The sequence below is a fragment of the Falco punctatus genome (genome assembly GCF_963210335.1).
Source record: "Falco punctatus genome assembly, chromosome: 1".
NCBI classification, from domain to species: domain Eukaryota; kingdom Metazoa; phylum Chordata; class Aves; order Falconiformes; family Falconidae; genus Falco; species Falco punctatus.
The window spans coordinates 23,617,650-23,635,472 of NC_137580.1; the positions used below are offsets into that span (position 1 = coordinate 23,617,650).

The 17,823-nt window shown below is 47.4% G+C and overlaps 1 protein-coding gene across 3 annotated transcripts in view; it reads left to right on the top strand.

Annotated features, from left to right (window-relative positions):
* Positions 1 to 17,823, top strand: part of CCNI (cyclin I) — a 35,626-nt gene that overhangs the window by 12,590 nt on the left and 5,213 nt on the right. The window contains exons 2-3 of one of the 3 annotated variants that reach the window (XM_080409232.1): positions 5,297 to 5,453; positions 15,322 to 15,456. In XM_080409232.1, coding sequence (XP_080265358.1) covers positions 5,340 to 5,453; positions 15,322 to 15,456 — 249 coding nt within the window. In that variant the 5' untranslated portion in view covers positions 5,297 to 5,339. Of the gene's footprint in view, positions 1 to 5,296; positions 5,454 to 10,332; positions 10,354 to 15,321; positions 15,457 to 17,823 lie in introns of those variants that run through there. The other 2 variants (XM_080409233.1, XM_080409234.1) reach the window with 2 other exon arrangements.

Consider the following 17,823-nt stretch of genomic DNA (forward strand, 5'->3'; position numbering starts at 1 on the left):
CTGCTGCTTTTTTCTTCTGAGATGTAATTAACACTGTAGGCATTTACTTCTTCTGCCATAAATTTCTAGGCTGCTTTACTGACATGGGGGGAGGAAAGAGTTAAACAAAGAGAAAGCCCCAGATACTAAAATTAACATCCATCCCACCCACCCCCCGCCCACAGCTTTGAAATTTCTCATCACAGCTTGCAGTTAGACGATTTCTTCTAGCAGTGCAAACTACATTTTGATCATTTGAAATCACAGATGGCTGGCTGGAGCTCAGAGGAATTCAGTCTCCTTCCTCTCTTCCTTCTGCTTCCCCTTCCTCCCCCACCCAGAAGAATCTGTTTTCAGGTCATCTGTAAAATTGTATTAATGCTTGTTAAAGCTGAAGCAGATTTGGCTGCAGGGTGCTGAAAATACTTACAAGGTCTGCAGAAGTGCATGTGGTGGTTAAGCTCTGTTGGAATTACCTCTCTTGTTCAGAATATCCACCTGGATTTATGCACAAAATAAAGATGGTGGTTTTAAGGCTGTCTCTAGTCCTAGAAATCTTGTTAATTGTTCTTGAAATGATCTATATTAAAATGAAAAAACAAACCAAAAAGAAACAAACCCCCAAAACAACCCACAACCAAAACAAGAGACGTTTTTATTACTGCCCTGAATGATTTCAGTGATGCTATTTACAGTGGAGTTGTATTGGCACAGCTTAATTGCAACTGGAGGCAGGGGAAAATCAGAAACTGTTATGAGGTTGTTCTGCCAGTGGAGAATACGATCTTGCATCTTTTGTCTGCAGGAGGCACTTTTTTTTTTTGTCAGGGAAACAGATTACTATTTTTTTTTACACCACCACCCCCCCAAGCTCAACTATTTTGCATCCTACACAGATGCACAAACACGCCCCAAACCAAAAAGTGTTTCTGGCTATGTAGTGACCTGCCCCAATTACTGCAAACACAAAACCGTAGCCTGCAGCACTTAGCAGCCCAAAACTTCTCTAGGGAAACTCAGAGTACCTCCTTAAGTCATTTATAAACTTGGATCAAAAAGAGAGATCTTTAGGAGATGGGTTACATTTCTTGGACCAAGTCAGGGCATTTTTAATGGATAAGCAGGTGATTTTTAATGCCTCATACAAGTGAAAACCTCACACCAAAGTTTTGCCTCTAATTTCAGAGCAAGATTGAGACTGCAGCTTGTGACCTTGCTCACAGGAGATGTCAGAACAAAGCCAATGCATTGCCTTGCCTTACTTTACTAGTTTTCCAGCTGTTCTTTAAGAAGTTTCAGTGTAGCTAGCTGACCTTCCAGTGAAGATGAAACTTTGTGAACTGTTTGAACAGTGTTTTAAAAACTCCCCAAGTGACCGTGGAAAAAAACAAACCTAACCACCACCCTGGAGCCGAAGTTTAATTTTAAATTGGGGAAACAGAAGGAAAAAGCCAGGGTGAGTTAGTTTATGGTGACCGTCACAGCTTTGGCAGTTCCTTCAGCTGTGGGTCTCTTGGGCTCAGTTGCAGAAAAAATGCATGTGAGTTTTCGGCTGGAGCAAATCCGTGCTGTCAGGGCAGGCTCAGCCCTCGTTGGCACTGCTGTGCTCTGCAGAGGTGCCTGCTGCATTGACAAGTATCTTTACTGCTGATGGGAGCCTCGACGTTGCCTTTCTGCTCAGGTTTTCTCATCTCGGTCTGAGCGGAGAGGAGTCCAGTCCCTCTGTGTTCTTCACCCGACTTCCATGCGCTGGATTTTGGGAAGTTGTGCTGGCGGTCCCGTTCCTTGTCTTCTCCAAGCACTGAGCAGTGCTCGCTCTGCAGTGGCTCCCTTGTGTTTTGTGAAGCCCTGCATACATGTAGAGCATGCTGGCATTTTTTCAAAATGGTGTACGTTTATCTGAATAAGAGCTATGTAAATCATAGATGCAAACTTGTTTCAGCCCTCGGGGTGCTTGGCAAGCTGCCCGGCATGCTCTCGGTGCTGGAAAAGCCTGTGCACCACTGTTGCTCCAACGGAAACTTTCAAGCACGTCATTCCTTTTCTTTTTTTCCTTATAAAGGTTATTGGGCCTCAGCCCTCATTGAATTGCCTCCCTAGTTCAGGAGGAAAGGTTATTTTCCCCTCTCTTTTTTCCCCCTTGGTGACTCAAGAAGAGTCACCATCACTGCTCACTAAAAACACCCCTTGCAGGGCCATTGGTATTTAGGGGTGCTCCAGGGTCGCCCCTGAGCTCTCTGCTGGGGCCGCTGACCAGTCCAGGCAGCACAGGGACAGCCTAAAAAAGGGATCAGGGTAAGGAAAAGATCTTTTCTGGGCCCAGAGGCCTGTGAAACCCACTTGTGTTGTAAATACTGTGGGGATGTTTTGTCAGTCACAACAGACCAAAAAAATGGTGCATGAGGATGCTTGCTTAGGCCTGAAATTTTTCATGTTTTCTCCAGTGATTTGGGGGGTGGCTAATTACTCTCTCTTCCCTGCAAACCCAAGAAAGGACTGTCAATATTTCATATTAGGAGACGCGGTTGGGCTAAATATGGCTGCTGATTGTTTTTATTGACAAGCGTGCAATGAGGAGCTTGCTGTGTCCCGGCTCTTGGTGCTCAGCGCGGGTCCTGAGCTTTGGGTCTGGTCCTGATGTCACCGTTTTTCTCCGTTTCACCTTGTGCAACTCCAAGTGCTCACGAGCACACATTTAATGGCTGTCTTCTCCAAATGTGGCCTGAGGGACTGTACCCCATACCTTGTGGGATGTTACCCAGTTAGCGTTATCTGGTACATAGCAGCTGACAATCTGCGGGCTCAGTTAAATAATAAATAAATAATTTTTTTAAAAAGTCACCCATCTTTTGCTCTGCACAGACCTGGAGAAACCCCTTTTCTGGGGCTCTTGAGTTGCAAGGTGGGAAGGCTGCGCTCCCCAATCTCAATCCCTGTTTGCTGGATGCCCGCCGCCCCACCCCCCATGCGGTGGTGAGGGGACAAAATCTGTCACTTGCGCCTGCGATTTAAACTGCTTTTTTCCATCAGCGCAGGGGTGCAGCCCTCATCACCGCTATCCTCATTTCCCAGGGCTTTACAACGCATTTGGAGGCGCTGATGGCTCTGGAAACGGTGGGTGATGCAGCCTTTGGGAACCAGCCGAGCCCGAGTGTATTGTCTGATGAGAGGCTAATGAGATGCTAATGACGCCCCCGAGGGAGGCTGTGGATGGGTATCCCGGTTTCCCCTTCAGCTTCACCAGCAGCCCCATTTACAGCGGTAGGAGTCTCATCACTCCGAGGCTTAAAAAAGAAACGCACGTAAATACCCTGCGGTTCAGGCCACGGTTCTGTTTAGAGGAAGGTAGTTTCACCTCTTTGCAGGCAGACTATCCCTCTGGTCAAGTGAGGAACTTTTAACAGGGATTCTTCAGTCCACAGTGATACTCAGTTAGCCCTTTGGGGGCTAATGGGGAATGATTCTGAGCCCCGTTCAGGAATCCGGGACCCATGGTGTCCCCTCCAGCTGGAAAACCAGTATATGGCCCCACTCACCTTGGGTCTTTACAGTGACGGGCTGGAAACCTTGTGTAGGGGTATGCCAAGCCAGTACAGCCTCTCCTTTGTTCATGGAGAAGCATTTGTTCAGTAAAAACGTGATATAAAAGGGGTTTCTGTTCAGGACCGAGAAGCTTGACGTTTATTTGCCACTTAAAACCTGCTTGGCTGTAAGTGGGACTTGAGTGCGGTTTTATGCCTCACGCAGGTTCTGTGTGTATCGCGCCCCTTCTGTGGATTGGTAAAGAAAAACACTTGTTTGACAGTTTCTCTTACCTCTGTGAAAACACTCTGAATCTTCATTTGTTCAGAGCTGCTGTTGTTAAATTTTATAATAAACTGATTGTTGTAACTCTGAACTTTGTTTGTTTTTTCTGATTCAACGTGTTGCCTTATTTCCTGTAAATACAGCATAGACTCTTGTATTAACAAACTGGTCTGTATAAAATAGCCTGGTTAGTGTTTGGCCAGTATCCACCTGTTTGTTGCATATTTCACAAGAGCTCACAGAAGGAATTGAAAGTTCAAATAACTTTCCCATGGATTTACCCTTCAGGGCTGAATTGTTTTGCCTAAGTGATTTAATACTCTCAAGAAGTTTGCGGCCAGAGTAATGGTGGGCAGTATTGGAACAATGTGAGCAACCTTTTCAATCAGATAATTTTCTCCATTTGAAAGCAGGTTGTCTTTAAATAAAAAAAACTAAAAAAATCCTGCCTCCACTTTGTAATTTCAAATTTACAAGTTTCTTGCCACATCGTAACTGCTGAGTGAGACTGCGCTAGGGTCAGGAGAATCCCCTTTTTTCTGTTTTGTGTATAGAAAAGTGCTTTACTTTAAGTGGCTTGCTTTTTTATTGTCCCTTCTGCCAGTGGAAGCAGGTGTTTCTGAATACTGTGGGCCTTGCAGGCCACGTACCTGGCTTGTAGTCAGTTCTTGCTTTGCAAAGGCCGCCACTGGATTTGCCGCTTTTTTCCGCCTTTAGAATGCATTTCCTATCTAAAATTAGAGATGTGCCCTAATGTTTTGTGGATCTAATGTATGTTCAGAGTGTTCAGACCTGAGAGGAACCTTCCTGAACTCCCTGGTACATTTGCATTGCACATGAAATGGGTCGCAGCTTGTGTGAGAAGCTACAGACCATACTGTGCAGAGAGGGAGAACATTGACCTTTTTGTCAGGCTTCAGCCTGTAAATCATGTAAGTTATCAAACAAATGTTCCTCTGTTTTGCACAGAACTTCCTGTTGCTGCTGAGAGTACTGGGCTAAGGCTGGCACCAACCAGGCTCCAAGGCTGGAATTTTTGAAAAATATTTGAATGTCAGTTTTAACTTCCCTTGAAGTCACAGGTAGACTGGTTTTAACTGCAGCAAGATTTGGGCCAGGGCAACTTGACTCACTGAAATCCCCTTTATATTTGCTGTACTGCTCCTCCCTCTTCTCAAGTATTTTTCATAAAACACCCCTACTTTTTAGTGCTGCTGAAGTCTTGCCCTGATTGCCCACATAACGGAGAAGCAGAAAACCTCAAAGCGGCAGGACTCTCCAGCCCATGTAGGTGTTGGAGACCTGTGGATGATTTTGGCCCTGCTTCATCTGAATCTGAGCCGACTGGTTTGGGTTTCCTTGGTAGGTTTGCCAAGTACCCAGTCACTGTCTGTTACAGATGAGCCTGGTCCGTTTCTTGCAGCCTTAGTCACCTTTGTGTGCTTGCTTTTGCTCAGTTTACCGGACGGGCACAGCTCAGTGTTTCACCAGGCTGTCTTTGCTTTTACAGGTAGCTGTATCCAGCTGGGTGGCAGGTGGATCCAAGGGTTACCATGAAGTTTTCAGGACCCCTGGAGAGCCAGAGGTTGTCTCTCCTTCTGGAGACGGCAATCTCTAGGGAAGCTCAAATGTGGAAAGCACATGTGCCGAAAATTCAGCCCAATCAGGTAATGTCTCTTCTTCACATCATTCATCTTGGTAAAGGCATGAGGCTATCCTCTGGTGTATTTTTATGTGAATGACTGATGCTGTTGCATGAGAAGTTACCTTTTGCTTGAGACCTGGGAAATTAGGTTGTGAAGTAAGTGATTACTTTTTTATTTGAGGGACCTAGCCACAATCAGGGGTACAGAACGTGCTGAACAGCATACAGTGTTAGAGCTCTGCCGTTGCTTGTGAAAGCATGTACGTACATTGTCATAATTAAAATCATTTTACAAATTGTGTGGGTAATTAACGCACATTTCTTGGGGGTACCAACTCTGCAACAGTTCTTAAAAGCAGCTTCATCTTCATAGTGATCAAATTCACTAATAGCAGCGCTGAAATGCTGGCTCTCCACACGAAAGGATGCCTTCTGACTCGAACCATTAGCACTAGCTTAGCTCAGGCCTCCCCCTGAAACAACATATTCCCAGTGAAAGCCTGACCTTGCCACCTTCTCCCATTCTGAGCCGGATTCTTCCTTACGGTACATCATCCTACGTCAGCGGAGTAGGCTGTAGCTGTATCAGCCGAAGCCAAGATGAGGATCCGACTCGGTCAGGCACTGCCTGCTTCAGGAAGGACCCCACAGACTCTAACAGAACTATTTATGGAGCAGGGTGCGAGCTCATGTCAAGGGAAGCCAAGCCAGGCACTCGCCTCTTCCACTGAGGAATGTTCTCACAGGACTGGAGGGAAATTCAGGGTGGAAGGGACCACAGGGGGTCCCATAGTCCAACCTACTGCTCAAGCTTTGCGACGGGACAGCTGGGAGGTTGGTCCAGGTCGCTCACGGCCTTACCCAGCCTGAACTGTGTTTGTGCTCCTGGCGGAGGAGCCATCTGTCTAGCATGTGCATTCAGAAATGCCTGTGAACTCCACAAACCTTTGTTTAAAACAAAACGTGAAATGTGAGGACGGTTGTCACAGAGTTTCTGTTACTTTGTCACTGGGTTGGGCAGAAATAACCACACTGATGCGCTCGGACCCTTCCTTGCTGTTCTTGATTCACACAAAACGTTCGTGCAAGTATGTCAGCTGTTGTCAAAGTTAATCAGCACAGCGTTTGTTTTTTCTGTCAGTGAACAAGAAACTGCTGGGTTTGTGTAGGAGCAAATAGTTTTTTAACGGGTTCCCTATTTTGTTAATCCACATTTCTGTTTGCAAATAAGTGACCTGGTTGACAGAGGTGCTGAGTATACTGTAGCTGTGACTGTCTTTGGGCATGTCCAGTTTAAGACCCTGGTTTATGGTAAACCAGCCCGTTGTTCCATGCTGGCAGTATTCCGGGGGTTAGTGATTAAGTGATTATAATATAGGGAGATAAGATTACGATATAACAAGATAGGCTGGGGACTCAGAGAGTGTAACCAAACCAGATTCTTGTGTGAAGATTTCACAGGGACAAAGCACTTGCATTTTTGCCTTGGTGAAGTTGATTTTGGTGGCTCAGAAACTGCCACCTGCATTAGACAGGCTTTCTAGCGATCCCTCCCTTGCAGGATTGTGGTGGTGGTGCCCTTTGAAGATGAGGTTCCCCACCTGTGCCGCGTTTGAGTTGTCGCTACAGCAGCAGGACTGACCTCGGCCCTGTCTGTGGTGGAGAGCAGTTGTCCTGCTGCCAGGGACCTTGAGGGGGTCATAACGTTCACTGCGGTTGAGGTTTGCAGCACCTCATGAAGCATTGTCCTCAGTGGCAAATACTCAGAGGAGTTAGCGGGACCTTTGGCAGTCTGCCCAACAGGAAAGCGGGGAGGCAGCTCGGTTGCCTGCTGTGAAAAGTCAGAGTAGGATCAAGTGTGGAAACAGACTGATGGCTAAAGCCAGTGTAAGGTTTGTGCTTAATAGCAGAGTCTCGGGTCTGGCCTGGACAAATACCAAGTTTGTCCTTTCAGTGTGCAATTATGTCATGATGATGAAGGATCTCTCCCCACCCTCCTCCCTGCACTTGGACAATACTGCTGAGGTCCGTGCTTGGGAGTGTTTCCTGGCCCTCTGTGCTTGTCCCCTGGGGTTTCTGCTCCTGGAATTTCCACTCCCAAAACTCTGTTGTATTTTTAACCTTTTTCTTTATATTTTCCTATGTGTCATTTCAGACTTTATCAGCTAGAATGCCATAATACTAAATGTTTTCTAGCAGTAAATAATCATTAAATTGGATGGACTTCTCTGTGTGTATGTGTAAAAGGCACAAAGGTCAGATTTAATAGAGAACATAAACACAGCTGTCTGCTCTGGGGAAATCCTGACTTGCAGTGCCATGGTGCAGCTGAAAACCCTGTCTGTAGTCACGTCTTTCTCACTGTTCCTACGGTTTGTGACACCCAACTTCAAACCGTCACATGTTCCTCCACTTCTGCAGCGTTCGTTTTGGCAGTGTTGCAGTCACGGACGTTCAGTGTGAATTACCCTGTTTTCTGTAATGTCTGGAAGAAGGACACATTCCCTGACACCTTCTGCCTTCTTCTGAAAACAGCTGCAGTAGCCTAAAACCTCACTTGTATGAAACTGTTGTTTATTTCCCATGACAGTCAGGAAATCTGCATCCTCCTGTGTATCAGATCTGGCAACCTGAAGCCTGTGTAACTTTCCATTCTGTGTTACAAAGGTAGATCGACTACAGAAAGGGTTTTAATGAAGTCATCTGGTTTGCAAATGAGGACATGTGAATATGTCCTCCAAAACCTAATGATGAGATTGGAGGTAATTTTTCAGGAGTAAACTTTCAGGTTTGACTTTTTAGGAGACATTTTCGGTTCTAATGTTTAAAACCGGAACAAATTCAGTTTCTAAATATGTATCAGAGCTGAGGTCTTTGAAAGGAATAAAGAAACTGGTACAGAAAGACACTGCATTTTCACTACAGGATGCAGACACTGTGGGGGATTTCGGTCCTGGTAATTTAATGTATGTGTTTTTTCTGTTTTGTTTTTACTTTTTGCCTGAAGACTCCCATTTCCTACTGGCATGTATATTTCTTCTACTTTCCCTGCTTTAAATGTAGGCCACTGGCTCCGGGTATTTGCGGTGTATCAAAGCCAGACCTCACAAGGGCTTTTCAGCCTAGAAACCCAGGTGGGCCGAGTCTGGAGCACTCCTGGTGCTTCTGAATGTATTTGGTGGCTTTCTCCTCCTCCCCTCCGCCCCCCCCTCCGGAGTTATACAATATGCAGGTGACATTCAGAAGTTTTCATGTGATTAAGGCTTGAGAAATCAAGCAGTAAAGACTGGTCAAAGGTTGAGATTTGCATGTTGCCAGGTAACCTTGCAGCAGAGAGATGTGTAAGCCAAGATCTTTAATTTTTGACAGAAACAGGGTGTCACTTCTATCATTGCTCCTTTCTTGCTTGCTCTGGCTTTTTCTTTCTGTCTTCTCATTTGTTCTCTGTACCTCTTGAAGAATCAGGAGACCTCAGTTTACTTCCAGTTTTTCCACTGTCTCACCACATGTCCTTGGGTTGTTCTTTCAACCTTCTGTTTTATGCTGCAAGTAAATTGGAGGCTGACTTACCAATTTTGTACAACATTGTGAGGTTAATGCATCCAGCTCTTCTGCTTTGCTGAGCAGTAATCTCTCTCCCCGGTGTTTGTGCATGGTATTGTGCAGATGGCAGAGGTCGTGCTGCTTGAGCTCTTTGCTGTGCCACTAAACTGCAGGCAAACCCTGCAGAATGCCACTCGTGAGCGGTATCCAGAGAGCACCTCTAATCCCCAGCTGGTCCAAACGAGAAGCAACCCAGTGGGTGTCAGCTGGGGGTTGCTCTGGCCTAAAAGGAGCAATCCTGAGACCCAAGGAGGGACTGATTTGGCTGCAGTGTTTACAGCTGCCCTTTTCAGACACCTCCCAGTCCTGATAAAGGTCACCTGCCTGCTCCCCAAGGAGCCTATGGCGGGACTAGGCAGAAACAAATAGGGGAAAGAGCAAAATACCTCTGTCTGGGACAGCAGATATTAAAGAGAAAAAATTACCAGGTAAGGTGCTTTTCCTAGATTAGGCAGCAATAAAATGGAGTCATGTTTGAGTTCACAGATAATAGGCTTTTTTTAGACTGCATTTTCCAAAAGTCTCCAGGTATCCTTATAGGTGATTTGCACTGTGCTTGCACTCTGGAGCCTGAGTCACAGCCTCCGGCCCTCCCGTCCCATGCAGCAAGCATGTAGTGAGCCCTGTGGCAGGGTTCCTGGGTCGGGGATGGTGACAAGGCGATATGGCTGTCAGTAAATGGGAAGCAGAACAACAGCTCTGTGTGCCTCTCGCCATCGCCAAGGCCTCGTGGCCACCTTTCTGACGGGACTCTTAAGAAACGGTATTTGGGGCACTGATTTGGGAATCGGGCAAATAAAGACATTAACCGTCGCAGATGCTGGAGGCCTCAGGGCTGTGTGTTTTGTACGGGGTGCTGTATTCCTTCCCTTGGGCACAATTACTGACCTCCGCGGTTGCTCACTTTGGAGCGGTAAAAAGACAGAAGCGGTGAGTGCAGCGTGGCGGTTACTCGGTACAGTCAAGCAACGCAGTCCCGGCATGTGAACTGGCCTCATGTTGTGTGATTTGAAGTACTTGACAGGAATCGTTCACAGCATGTTCATCGATAGAGTAAGTGACGGAGAGGATACTTCTTGATAACGAATCAAGCAAATAATGGCAGGAAGCAGGTCAACGTGATGTACACCTGTGTTACGCAAGAACGAGAGAGAAGCTGACCTCCCTCCACTTCCCATATGTGTCCCAAATGCATTCTGTTAGCTCTGTAGTTCGTGCAAGGTGGCTTCTTTGTGTCTGTGCTGAAACAAACCCAGTGTGTTGTGCTCTGAAAAGGTGGGACTTAGCATCATGCCTTCTGCTTGGAAAAGAAGATGCAGGTCTGTTGCTCACACGTGAGTATGGAATAGCTTTGATGACTTGCACATCTGATGGGGCTGTTGTGTTCCTTGGGTATCGCTTTTTGAGCTGATAGCAGCAGGGCTCGCTGTGTGCTCCACTCTGTCCATTGCTCCCACCGGCCTCTGGCTGGCTGGAGCTATTTGTGTGCTCTTCAGGTGGAAGACGGGGGAAAGAGCTGCGGAAACCTCTTATTTTATGGAGGTGCCAAGCAGGACTAAGTGGGATGGAGAGGGAGGAAAGGAGCAGTGGCTGGTCTCGCGCTCTGCAGGAGCATTCAGCCTGCCATGTTACGCGTGGCTGTCGGTCCCAGGCACAAGGTAGACGAAGAGCTGTGAGCAAACGGCTGTACGTGTGCAGGGCAGTTTGTACAAGTTACTCTTAAGGCATCGCAGCCGCAGCGCCGTGTCTCTTCAGTCTCAGTAGAACTCTTGTCAAGCGCTTTTGCAAGAGCCCTGCCTGTGCTGCATGGGGTGTTCCTGCACAGCAAACCAGTTCTGAAATCCCTCCTGCTTCGTGTAGCTGCCCGCCAGCTTCCTGCTGCGGGTGAGCCAAGCGGCGCCTCTTGCAAATATCTGCACGGGCACCGGGCCAGAGAAAAGCTCTTGGGCACCTGCACGGGGCTCGGTCTGTGTTGGCTGGTGCAGGAGGGGGGGCAGGTAACGCAATCACACACCCCCCCCCGCCTGCCCCCAGCAGCTGGGGGTCCTGGGCACCTGCAGTGGCACATGGTGAGTGGGGCTGCAGCTCAGTCAGGCGCCTGATCCCAGTGGTGGTTGTAGTTGAAGAGCTGGGAGTGCTGTCAGGTCTTTTTTTTTAATGGCTGGAGTCATGTGCATGTCTGCTAACCTTTGGTGCTGGGCTGGGCAACCAGATCTGTAGGTCAGGGCTTGCTCTGATCTGGCCTCTCCTCCAAAAAGAAAAGGAGAGGACAGAGTGCCAGCCAGAGGAGATGGATTGTCTTGGAGCAACCTGCTGCTGCTGCGTGAAAACAGAGTCTGCCATTGCTGTGCTGGGGTTAATTTTCCCTAATTAAAGCTGTCATGCTAGGCTAGTGTGCTCTTCCACCCCGGGGGTTAAGTTCTGCAACGGTGGCTTTGTGGCGACAAAACAGAACAGCTGGCCACACACAGACCTGTACGTCTGTGGGAAACCACTTCCACACCAAAGAGCGACTTGTGCTTTCCAGCCCAAAGGGACTTCCTTGCTTTCAGTCACCGTAGCATCTCTTTTTTTTTTTCCTTCTAATTTTATGTAACTAAGGAACAGTGACCTCACTGTTTAATTAATCTTACAGTGCTGCATTTCTTATTTGTGTTACTAGGCTGACACAAGTACGCCTTCGAGGGAGAGGGATAAAGACCGATACATTTGTGCAGGATGCTCCTGGCCCTGCTTGGAAGTAGCAGCAGGATTTGTGGTGCGGTGGGAGCCGTTCTCATTCCTTCTGCCTGTCTCGTAAACGGGGCCTTAACGACCTTTCCTAGTGCTGCTGGGGGGAGGTTTAAATGTGCCTGGTCTTTCTGTGCAAGGGAGTTCTCCCCCCTGCCCTTGTGCTCCTTTATTTGCAGTTAGAGACTGGAGCAGACAGGCTTTTTGTAGGATTGATGTTACTGCAGAAGAGAGCTGGAGATGTCCCTCCTTTTCTTGCTTTCCCAGATGGTTCTTACGAAGCCAGATTTTATTCTGAAGCCTTACTTCTGTTGCGCATGTACCTGGGTGTGAGTTCACTTTGCAGTTGTTCTTCACATTAAAGGAACATGGTGCTCTGTGCAGGGACTGGTTTTGGTTTGTTTTAATTTTTTATCTTGCTTAGACAAACGGTTGGTTTTCAGTGGTTTAGATTAAACACCATTTCTTTTTCACATGGAAAGTTGTTGCTGGGGCTGAGTGTGTGATTGCTATTCTTTACATTATGGCCTTGCCATTTAAAGTTAACTCCCGAGTCTTGAAATACGGCCTCGCACTGCCCATGAAGGGTGAGAAGATACAAGGACAGATCTCGCGAGGACTGGACACTGAGAGGCAGCGTGGAAAGACAGTCTTTCCCTTCCCACCCGTGCTGTTTTTAGGAGGAGGCCTAACCTTTTGCTTTGGCCGGCACAGGGAGAAAGGCATGGAGCCAGGACAGACGCACCAGGAGCCTGTTGAAGCCAGTGCCTGCTTCTGCTGGGGTCCAGCACGAGTGGGATTTGCCAGGAATGGAAGGGGATGGGAGAGATTCCCCCGGTGCTGCTGAGGCAGGGCCCTGCCTCCCCAGCAAGTAGTGCCACAGGTGCTGGTTTTGCCCCCTCTAGAGCAGACCCTGTGTCTCAGGAGGGAGTGCAGGGGGGACGGAGGCTGCTGTCCTGTTGATACAGCACCCAGGGGAGGCAGCTCCCCTCTTGTTGGCCAAGGGCCCAAGCCCATTCCTGCTGCCTTCGCCAGTGAAGCTGCTGTGGCGGGACCAGTTCGGTGATTTGAGAGTCAGAGGCAGGTTTTTTAAGTCGGGTTTATTTTGTTTGATGGCATGGTTTCAGGATGGCTTTTAGCAGGTACACACAGAGCTTACCCACTGGATTCACCCAGATACTGCATTTCCAAAATAATCCTTTAAGCTGCTTGAAATCTTTAAAGTCCACAATATTGTCCAGACCTGACTGTGGTTATAAGCTCTTTTGTAGTTTTGTCTCCCTCCATTTAAAACCAGGTGCAACGAGTAAAGCAATAAGGAACTTCATCTTTTCACTATTGCTCCTCCCTTTTCTGCCTGTTTTAGGTGCAGCTGTGCAGGCCTCCCTTTGCTACAGAAGCACGCTCTGTGAGGACAGCTAGTATTTAACATTGTGTTGCCCTTTTTTTTTAACTCCCCAGATACATTTTAGGTCCCTATCCCGCTGTCCAAAAGACGTTTTTAGCAGAGTATTTCATGAACTCCTTACTGCTGTGTGGTGCATTCATTACAGTCCCAGGGTGCATCGAACTAGGCATTTCTGGAACGAGTGCAACGCGTTGCAGACAGCAGGTGTCCTGCCCCTGGTGGGGCTCAGATTTCACCCTTAAATTGCAGTAACCATTTTAGAAAGAAACATCGTTTCTTGGAATTAAGGAAATTAATTTTCTCTTCTCTCCTGAAAAACGGTAGGTGCTTTTTAAAAGGCCATGCTGTAGTCAGGTGGCATCCAGAGGCCCCAGCTGAGACCAGAGGCCCACCTGGATCAGACACAGTCCTGCTGACGCTGTTGCACCGTCAGGGCTAAAGGAGAGAAAACAAGGCAGGACTTTGTTCTCCTCAGGGGAGCACCTGATTCAGCACTGAAGGCACATTTTGCAGGCAGGCAGAGGTAGTATCGCTTCATTAGCCCAGCTAGTACAGCTGAAAGAAACAGCTTTGAGATTGCACAACCCTGTGTCTTTAGACTAGATCCCTGCTGCCGTAGCGCTGTCACCGTCGTCGTTTTTCGAAGGGAATCAGGTGGCTGCATTTTGGCAAGACACGTGTCTGAGCAGCCGTAACCAGCTCTGTGCCCGCTGCCGCAGAGCCCGGAACTCAGCCCAGGGCACTCGAGCCCCACCACCTTCCCCATCCGTTCTGTTCCACTCGGTGCTGAACGTGGAGCTCAGCACCAGTAAGGAGGGTCAGCGTGGAGTAAAGATGGCATACTGCAAGTGACAGTGAAAGGTGCAAAGCTGGTGTCCTTGTGGAGGCCCTGGTGTAACGACAGTTCTGCCTTAAACACTCTGCTGTCACACGTGTTCTTGACTCCAAGGCAGGAGAGTCAGCAGACCTGTTACCAAGCACATTACTGTCTACGCAAGATGCACAGTAGGTACTTTTGTGATAGATGCAGCTTGAAGGATTGATTTTGCATCAGTAGTGGGTGGGTTTATTTTCTAAAATCCTGCTCCTTTCCCCCTACTGTGTTAACTGCTGGGAGGACAGCTCCAGCCCAGCCCAGCAGCAAGCCCTCGGCTTTCTCTTCCACAGAAGCTGGTCAGCCAGCATTTCATTTGGTTTCATTCTCTTAAACCATCTCAGCAGTAGCCAAATGAGCACAAGGACCCTGAGCACAGTGGAAGAAATTTGTTTGGTTTCACTTCTGGACAGATCCTTGCTAATCATCTTGAATAATCCCTGTTGAAGTGAGACCAGACATTTACTTGGCTGAATTGAAAGGCTCTAGAAAAGCTGTAAATATTTCTGAAGAAGGGCAGCAAGAAAGATTTGATGTCAGTGAGCGATCTGTACGTGTGGTTGAAATTCAGCTGCTGTCCAAACAGATCAATGGCAGTGACTTGGGCCAAAAATATATTTACACACACCCACCCCACAACAAACCAAACCCAAACTGTTTTTTAGGTGAAAATTTACCTGCTTTACCACGGTGCAGTTAACTGTACTGCTAAAGGTCTTCTGTAAGCTGTTTGGAATTTTCTTTTTTTAGCATACACTGAGCTAAAAAAAATCCCTGTAATTTGAAGGAAAAATAAACTTTTCCTCTTAAAATACCAGCTCGGTCCCTCCCCTCTTCTGTTTGTCAGGAGCTGTGCATGTGCCCAGCTCCCACAGCATGTCTGGCTTTGTTCAAGGTGGGCATGTCTTTGCATCTGCCATGGTTCTAAGGAGGTTAAAAAACCCAAATCACTCAGAACTAAGTTAGAGAATACCCTGTCAGTACTTGAGAAACGACAAGACATCCTTCCTCTCTTCCCCAACGCAGAGTGAAATCTCTGAGTGATGGTTGAGGTTGCTGTAAGGAAAGCTGTCTTTTCCAGGGAAAATTACTTGGGATAGGGTAAGTAACAGCAAGAACAAAGGGGTGATTCAGGCTGGCTCGAGGCCATCACCTCCCCCCCTTCCAAAGGAGGCTTTGTTTCCATGCTGAATAACTCCTGTGGAGGTAAAATGTTTGGTCTTTTCTGACTCCCTCAGCCTGTGTATAAGAAAAGTTTGTTTTTCTCTCCAACAGGATGTAGCCATTTCTCCAAAGCAGAGGGATGAGGTCATTCAGTGGCTGGCCAAGCTCAAATACCAGTTCCACCTTTATCCAGAAACGCTCGCCCTGGCCATCAGCCTTTTGGACAGGTTTTTAGCTGCAGTAAAGGTAAATATTTGCAGAAACATACATTGAAATAGATTCATACCACCCATTCAGCTACTTCTGTGTACAGTCCTAGCAGCATGGCTGTACGGAAACGCTAACTTCCCCCCTCTGCCCTCACACCCGCTTCCTTTCTCAAACACGTGCAGGATGGTACCTGCACTGCTCCAGGAGCTCAGTTTCAGGTGGCAGTACTGGCAGCACGCTCTGCCGCCAGGAACGTCAGGAGGTAGATCCCTTCCGTAGTCTTTTTTCACCTGGTGAAAATAGCCATTGCTTGAATGAGAACACACAGTTCTCTGGGAACTGACCGAGTGCTTGGACCTGCTGAGACTTATTTTCCCTCTTTCCTCTGTTCTGCCCATTGCCATCATTAATGCAGCTCATTAGTTTAAACGTATACTAACCCCAGAGAAGCGCCCTTCCTCTTCAGCTACGTGCGTGCTCTTAAACTGGTTTGAATGTTGAATTTGCCTCAGCGCAGTCCCTGTTCCTTCCTTCAAGCAATGAGAAAAAGAAGCTGCGTAGAGGTTATGCTTTAGATGAAGAGAAAACACTCCGCCTTAACCTAAACGGACTCATAAGGCTAAAGGAACTGCCTGCTAGCTTGCCGTTAGAAACGGGCCCAGCGCCCTCCGACAGTAATGTCAGGGACGGTCCCTACTCACCTTGTGATTTCTCTGGTGTTTTAACTGCATTTAATCTCATTTGTACCACCTAGAATTGCGGTGGGCACCTGCTAGCAGTGAACTAACTAAAGGAAACAAACGTGAGGACAGGTCTGGGCCTGGCAAGTGTGCTAGTGCAGGGAAATGAAAAAATTATTAAAAAAAAGAGGGGGTGGGGAAGAAGATACAGCTTGAGGAGATTGCTTTTTGGGGGAGTAGTTCACTACTAACCTGCTCTATATCCAGTCTGACAGACTTAAGAGCTTCCTGATACCAGGATACCAGTCAGACAGATGTGAAGGAGAGAGGTAAGGAGCATGGGTGCAGGCCATCAAAGTGATAAGCTGTCCCCTCCTGCTCTACTGAACAGAGAATGTATATATGCGCCCATTTGTTTTTAGGGCTGTTATACCATAGAAACTGGTGCTTTTTTAAAAAAAGGAAAGTTAAAAATCAGCATCTGGGATCTGCTGCTCTTCTGTCCCTGTAAGTCTGCTGCGGGAGCAAGTCAGATGTGCTGTGCTCGGGCTGTTTGGCACCCTTACAAGTGACTGAACAACCTGAAATCCCTGGCCTTGAGTTGTGAAGTCAGGCTGTAGGTGGCCTTATCTCTTGGCATATTTGCTCAGTTACATTCCCTGCTCGTCAAATCCGCAGTCTCATCTGCATGTGTGTCTAAGCTCCTGCATGTGTGTCTAAGCTCGTCACCAGCACTGTTGGGTAAACAATATAGCTTAGGAAATCTGAGCAGAAGAATGTGTTCTCAGCCTGTGCACTTGCATTTCAATATGACTTAGTTTGGTAGAATGCAGGCGACATCATCCATTAAGCTTTCCTTTAAATATTAATAAATATTGATAATACTTTCATTACAAGCCATGGAAGTTTTGCTTTTTTTTTTTTTTTAAGAGATCTTAAAAGAGCCAATTTACTGAAATACTGAGTTGGGAAGTAGATTTAAATCCCTCAACAGCTAATGCCCTCGAGTACAGTTTTTCTTTCAGTAATTTGCAGCAGCCAAGAAGTCTGCAAAGAGAGTATGAGAAGATGAGTAAGGAGTCCACTTCGTGCTTCAGGCAGTGAGCAGGAATGTGGAAAGGTGTTTAGTCTGGGTGAGCATTGTTCAAACAGCTCGGGGCTTTGTGCTCCCTCCCCCAGTTTTCCTCTCCCATAAAGCTGTCATTCTTCTAATGCAGCTTAACTCCTGGATTTTTTTACCAGGCGCTGCCATGTGGGATTTTATTATTAGGACAACTAGTCCCTTCCCTTCAGCGGGAACAGGCTTTGAAATTGCTCCAACTGGCTGCCCCTGGGGCTGTTACCCACTCCAGCAGTGCTGGTGTAACTCATTGCACAGCACTCGTTAACCCTCAACGGAGCGGCGCTTGCAGCCCATCCCAGCAGCGCCTGCTGGGGTGTGAAGAGCCAGCAAGGCAGGGAGAAGCTCCTGGGGGGGACCAGGGTGGTGACTGGGTTTCAGCGTGCTTCGGCAGAAGACACGGTGTTCCTTCCAGGTCAGTCCCTAGAGGGGATGCACTTGGATAGAAGGAGACAAAGTTATTGTTAAAAATAGTGGGGAGAAAAAGCTTCCCTGATGGTAGGAACCTGCTCTGGACACCTGTGCTTTTCCCTGAATGTGACACAGAAGGTGTCCTCCTTTGCTGAACATAATTTTGTGCTAACTTGACAGTTTTCTTTGAAC